General features: G+C 44.3%; 1 protein-coding gene across 1 annotated transcript; it reads right to left on the reverse strand.

Moving 5' to 3' along the window:
- Positions 1–2,106: 2,106 nt before the first annotated feature.
- On the reverse strand, positions 2,107–4,587 carry LOC311244811 (piggyBac transposable element-derived protein 4-like; the record flags this gene model as incomplete). Its single annotated transcript, XM_084334496.1, has 2 exons — positions 2,107–3,907; positions 4,460–4,587. The coding sequence occupies 2 exons, from the start codon at positions 4,585–4,587 to the stop codon at positions 2,107–2,109; spliced, it is 1,929 nt and encodes a 642-aa protein (XP_084190622.1).
- Positions 4,588–7,363: the final 2,776 nt, after the last annotated feature.

Raw genomic sequence — 7,363 nt, forward strand, 5'->3', positions numbered from 1 at the left:
TAAAAAGAAACAGTCAAGTGACAACTGCAAACTGTCAAAACAACACAACTATTTACACTAATAAATGGTAAATGGCTGCATTTATATAGCACTTTTATCCAAAGTGCTTTACAATTTGTTCCTCACATTTTTACCCATTCACACACAAACACAGACGGCATTGCAAGGTGCCAACCTGCTCATCGGGAGCAATTAGGGGTTAAGTGTCTTGCTCAAGGACACATCGACACGCTGCTCCGGGGGGAGTGGGAATCAAACCTGAAACAAACGCTGAAAAGCATGTGTGCATATCGGTGTGTGGAGTGAAGTTGTGGAATAAATTACCTGAATACATCAAACTGAGTAAACATATGGCACAATTTAAAAAACAGCTAAAAAAAAACACACATTAGAGAAATACAGAAATTAGTAATGAGGATAAACAAAGTTATGTTATATTGTGTTATGTAGTGCTGTACTGTATTCACTGCTGCCAAGTAAATCAAGTTTTTTTTCTTTGCGTACTATAAGTAAAAGTATATTCTATATTGTAATATACTAAATTATGTTATATCTAGTCAAATTTATAGAAGAACAAATGTAAATGTAAGGGGGTAGGGATCAATAAGCTTAGCTTCCCTCTACTCCTTTTTTGGACATGTCTGCTAACTAAAGACATTGCTCTTGACTTTTTGTTTATAATTCCTTTATTTTAATGTTTTTTTTAAATTGTGTTGTTGTTGTCGTTATGATTGTTCGGTCTGACGGAGCTAGATACCGTGATTTGTTTGGAGGAATATGGAGAATACATGTTCAAAAATAAACTTTTTCATTCATTCATTCATTCAAACCGGGAACCTCCGGATAATAATAATAACTTCGTTTTATATAGCGCCTTTCAGAGGACCCAAGGTCGCTTTACATAGGGGGGGGGGGGGGGGAGATGACAGATTAACAAACATAGTGGACAGACACAACATATACATATAAAGTGAGAAAGTTAGGGGTTAAAGGCCAAGTTGAAGAGGTGGGTTGAGTAGGGATGCCCCGATCATGTTTTTTGCCACAGATACAGATCACCGATCGTCGTGAGCCATATCGGCCGATACCGATTTCCGTTTTTGATTAAAAGAAATAAAATTTTATTTTATATACATTTTTTATTTTTATAAAATATATATATTATATAATTAGACTTGTACTTGTATTATCTGCGAGACATCGCCACCACGCAACAAGCTCCACTGTCTGTGTGTACTCTAGTAGCCTCCAGCTATAGCCAGGATTCTCCGGAGCTGCAGCTGGACCTATACTCGAGTAGCCTCGAGCTACGGCCAGGATTCTCCGGCACTGCACCTGGACCCTATTGGTATAACGTTACTTAACTGTGCTCAGCAAGCCCTCAGCTCAAATACGCATCAAATCAGTGTTATAAGACATTGATATCAGGAGCTATCTGTAGCTACTGCTAGCCGGATATATAACGTTAATACAACGCCTCAGTGAATTATTTAGTTCAATGGGACATTTCGTTTTTAACAGTGAACTAACTTGCGCTAACGTGAGCTAACAGCTAACAGGTATCATACCTACCTACTATACTTGCTAGAGCGTTTGTTGATGTCAGGAACTATCGGTAGCTGGCCGGCTAGATACCGTTCGGTTAGACAATGCCTCATCATGTATTAAACTAAAAGTGAATAGTTGACTGGGTCATTTTGTAACGGTAGCTAAGCTAACGTTAGCTCAGGGAGACGCCGACACGCCGTCCTCCCGTGTCTCACTAGATTAGACCCGTGTTTACATGCGTGCGGGAGGGGCTGGACTCGAGAGCAGACGCCGCACCACCGGTGTCTGAGACAGAACTCAGCGGGATCGGGTTTGACGATCTGTGAAAATAAAACATTATCACCGATCACCGATCGCATATTTATACTGAATATCGGCCGATAACGATCGGTGGCCGATCGATCGGGGCATCCCTAGTTTTGAGCCGTTTTTTTAAACGAGTCCAGAGTTGGGGCGGTGCAGAGTTCTGGATAACCAGACGACTGTGCTCTCCTCTACCTCACTGTCGCCCCCGCTTCTATTTTAATTCAGTTTATTAGACACTATAATGTCTGCCTGCTACTGTCCGTCGTGCCACAACTGGAAGCAGTTCTTTTTCGCGCTGAGGCAAAGGGGCACCTGACACTTCCTGCAAAAGAAAATAGTCTTCACCCTCGGTTTCCCAGCATCAAGGCACCTCTTGCAGTGCTTTCTTCTCTTCCTGGTGGACTCCTCACCCGCACTCGCATTATAAATCATGGGAATGCAGGTGACGGGGGCCGCCGGCGGTGAGGCGGGTGTCGAAGAAACCCCAGATAACTCCAGCACCAGCTGCTCTCTGAAGGTCTTCTGGGTGTAGTAGTGTGGCTTCGTCTCGGGTCGGTTTTTCAATTTCACCGTCTCCTTGTAGAGAAGGAAACTGTTCACCACGGCGATGTCCATGAAATGGTAAAAAAAGGTCTTATACCATTTCATGGTCTTGTGGCGGACGCTGTAGTAGCCGATCGACGCGTCCGACGCGCCCACGTTGCGGTTGTAGTCCACGACGGCGTCCGGTACCTGAACGTGCTCGGTCGACCACACGCCGGCGCCGGCCTCTTTCACGTTCCTCTTCACCGTCTTCCCGCTGAAGGCCTCGTGCACGCTGGAGCACATGGCCACTTCGCCGCGGCGGGTGTCCTGCTGCCACTTCACGAAGAGCAGCTCGTCCCTCCTGATCCACCGCAGGTCTCCCCTCTCGGGCCTCTTGGGCAGGTCGTTGGTCGGGGTCCGAGGGAAACCCACGCGATTCTTCCCGATGGTCCCGCAACAGCCGATGCGGTGGTTTTTGGCCAAATCCCGGAAGAGGGCGGGGCTGGTGTAAAAGTCGTCCGTGTACAGAGTGTAGCCCGAGCCGAGTAGGGAAAACGGCAAAAGGTCCATTACCGCCGAATAACTCAACCCGTGGCCCGCGGTGGTGGTGGGGGACGCACTTTTGCCTGTGTAAACAAAGAAGTTCCAGGTATACGCCGTTGCAGAGTCTGCCAGCACAAAGAGTTTGTAACCCCATTTTGTAGGCTCGTCCTTCATATTTCGTTTCGAGCTAATCCCGGCTTTGCTCGTCGCGACCACCATCCGCTCGTCAATCGAAAGGTTCTCGGACGGATGGAAATGAGTTTTGCAGGCCTCCACCATGTCCGTGTACAGGGGCTTTATTTTGAACAGTTTGTCGTACCCCCCCGCGCCGCCGGACCCGGTATCCCCCCTCCTCCTCCGATTCTCCTCGTCCTCCTCGGGGTCGCTCAGGTGCAGCGACCACATGACGGCCTCGAACCGCCCGCGCGTCATCCGGTCGCCGGGGAAGCGGAAGTCGTACGGGAACTTCTTCCTCCACAAGTCGGCCCGGCTGTGGACGGGCACCAGGCCGGAGAAAACAATGACGGCTAAGAACATGAAGAACTCGCTCGCCGTGAGGAGCTGCCACTTGATTTTCAAGCCGGCTCGTTGTCTCCTGGCGGCGTTGGCGTTGGTGTTGTTTACGACGGCGCGGACGACGGAGGGGGAGAAAAACAGCTGGAAGAGGGAAAGGGGAGACCACGACGCCGTCGTGTCAAACGTAGGGCCGGGGGTCCTGGCGGGCATGAACCTCAGAGGGTCGGGTCTCTGGTCTCTCTCCTGTGCGTTGTGCCACCTCTCCGCCCCCTCCTCCCCCTCCTCCTCCCCTCTCACTCTGGGGCTTGCGGACGCACCTCGAGCGCGCTTGCTTGGCGTGTGTTGCCTGGCCTTCCCTGTTCGCTTGTGGGGTGGAGCGGGACGATGCCCCCCTCCTCCCTGCAGCGCCGGGGTGGTGGTGGTGGGGGGAGGTGTTGCCGGCTCATGATCATCATCATCATCATCATCACTGTCAAATCAAATGTGGAAGAAAAATAAACATATATCTATTCAGTGTTTTGAAAGTGCAATACGTGTAAACACAAAAACAAGAGACGTGTAATAATAATCAACACATTGGGGAGTAAACAAACAAAAACATACACTATAAACATATCTATCCATATATATAGATATATATATACAAATTATGCGATATGTCTAGCATATGTGTACAGTTTGACCTACTGCTCATTTTGTATTTCCATAAAAACGTATACAAGATATACAAATTATATATAAGAGAGAGAGAGAGAGAATGAATGAATGAAAACTTTATTTAACAGATTGCAGAATGGGTACAATACAGTACAGCTCAATACACACAATTGATAAGGGGATGCAGACCAGAGAAAGACGTTTGTCTTGTTTACATCAGGGTCCCTTATTTTCAATTCATAGTGGAGACAGAGAGACAGCTAATTATCTCTCTAGGTATAGTTCGAGCATGTACTAAGATAGATTGTCAATTTGACACCAAATCAATAAATGTATCTATAAAAAAACAAAGCAGACATTATACCTGTGTGGCGGTGGGACCGTGACGTCATCACACTCGGAGTCACCGCTGTCGCACGGCTGCATGAGAACCTCCTCATCCGACGAGGAGTCTTCAGGTATGGCCGGGTCGTCGGGGTCCTCGCGTAACATTTGAAGCACTTGCTCCAAAGAATATCGTACCTTTTCATGTCTCCCTTCCATCTCCATCAAATAAATGCCAAACAAACTGTCCAAAAACGGAGATAATAGCCAATGGTAAAATGTGTGTTTACACTCCTCTCTCTATTGTCCTGCGCGCCGCGCCGCTCCGCCCCCCCCCCGTGTCACGGATTAGATACGGTAGGTAATAACTCGGCAGTGGATTGGTCGATTTGGGTGATTGACATCTCTTTTGTACCGTCAGAGCCAATGGAATTGAGGTGCCGTTTCTGAAATCTGTGACGGACACACCATTGGCTAACCAACACGAGGAAGCAAAGTGAACGCACATGGAGCATGCTCCACACACACACGCACGCACACACACACCCACCCCTGGGCCACGCCCCCCCATGCTCCACCCCCCCTGGCCCCGCCCCCCCCCAATAAACTCAATACTGTGAATGAATGAATGAAAACTTTATTTAACAGATTGCAGAATGGGTACAATACAGTACAGCTCAATACACACAATTGACCAGAGAAAGACGTTTGCCTTGTTTACATCGGGGTCCCCCATTTTCAATCCATCATGACATTTATGGCATACAAACATGCAGATATACAGAACTGTGCAGTAAGAGATCATAACAAATATATACATCCGAAGGGGAAGAAACTGTGCATTGGGGGGGGGGGGGGGGGGGGGGATTTGAACGCAGTCAGTACACTGTTTATTGTTTATTGTTATTCGCATTTACAAACATACATTCTGGAATAAAATAAGTAAAAAGAAGAACAGTTAAAATGTGCAGGAAAGGTAAAAAAAAACCAAGGGCTTATAAGCGACCTCCCCTCTTAAGGATAACTACACACAAAAAAATCCCATACACATAGATACATACAATACAGTATTATACAACTATTATAATGTTGGGGGAAAAAATTAAAAAGACTTTACACAAATACACATGGATACTATAGACTACAGGATCTGTAGTTCTTTTTTAAGCTTACTTTTAAATATATTTAAAGTGGAACATGTTTCTATTAGATTTTGTATATCATTCCACATCACTGCACCTTGATAAACAAATGAGAAGTTGGCAACAGAGGTCCTACAGAAAGGAATGCGTAAGTCTTTATTTCTTTGTTTATTTCTTTATTCTTTATTTCTTTATTGATATGTGTGGTACTGTGTTAGAAAGTACTTTGTGGTCCAAATCCCCTCCTCGATGGGCTGTGATTCTTTTTGCGTCCTGAAGAACCGTTTTGCAACTTCATACTCTGCCTCAATCATAGGCAGCCGTGACGGGTCCATGATATGCTGCACAGCTGTAGCATCTATAGATGTATCCCTGTTTGGATCAGTGCATGAAGTGCCCTAACCAGTTGAGTGTTGCGTTGACTAAATGTCTGATCCATTTCTCCAACAACTGACCCGATAATGCTGTCTTGAGTTCTGTTTTCCTGTTATCATTCCTCTGTCCTGTAGGTCCCTCAACCACGTACCCAAGTTTCAAGTTTGTTTTTATTTGTCACGTATATAAGGTATACCTGTTGTACATTACAGTGAAATGCTTGGTTCTGTATGAGCCCCTGATGTATGTGCTTCATACAGTAAAAAATAAAGTAAAAGAGGAATAGCACTATACAATATACAATACAATATACAAACTAAGGTACAACCTAAGTACAATCTAAGTACAATGAAGTAAGAATGCAGACAATGAGGTACAAAATGCAGACAATGAGGTACAAACACTTTTTTCAGGCAAGGTGCAAATGAGGTATGAAAACTATGAATGTAGTGCAAATCTCTTTAATAAATAGATAAATATAATGTAGTGTTAAAGTGTCTAAAGTGAGTGTTAAGGTGAGTGGGGGAATAAATGTCTTTTGTGGTGTCTATGATAGTACTGTCCTGTGATGTCTTGTGTGTTATTGTTGTTACTGTATTGTGTTGTGTTTTGTTATATGTACAAATGGAAAAATGGAAAATAAAAATGTCATCACAAAAAAATAAGTAGCCTACAGAGACGCCCTGTCCACCTCTGTTCGAGAAGGCGTTTAAGACGCTCACCCTTGTAATGCACAGCAATCATCATCTTCTTGCAGAATTTGTACAACGTGCTACTAGGGCTAACCCCGATTAGTCGAATAGTCGACTAATCGATCGAAAGGAGCCGTAGTCGACTGCCAACCTCTTAGTCGAATGCAAAAAATACAAATAAAAAATGTTTTTATAAATTATTATTATAATATTTTTTTTTGAATTCTTTCCAAAAGCATAGAGGCCTAGAAGCGTGGCTAACACTAATGGCACGCATACCAGCGAGGCTAACTGTCTAAGAAAACGGGCACAGAGGCACTGAAAGAGGATTTCCCCCATCTAATGAAGTTCAAGTTCAAGTTTCTTTATTAGTTGTCATACAGAAGTACAGAATACTTTTATACAAAATGCTTCTTTCTGTTACGCTCCAGAGACTGTGCTAGACAAAAATAGATAAGTATAAAATAAAATAAGTATAGTAGTATAAAATAGAAGTCACGTACGTAGACACAAGTGTTCAGTATGTACATATGTACAATGTTCAATGCAGAGTAGAAGTAACTGGGTTACCATACAATATACTATACAATATACTAATATACAATATACTATATAGTGCAAAGGAGAAATGGGATGAGGTACAATTTAGGTACAGTTTACAGTAAGGTGTAATGAGGTATGGGTTGTAGTGCAAATTCTTTACCAATAAATATAAAGTGTGTTTAGGTGTTCTAA

Source organism: Notolepis coatsorum, assembly GCF_963971535.1.
Source record: "Notolepis coatsorum genome assembly, chromosome: 18".
NCBI lineage: Eukaryota > Metazoa > Chordata > Actinopteri > Aulopiformes > Paralepididae > Notolepis > Notolepis coatsorum.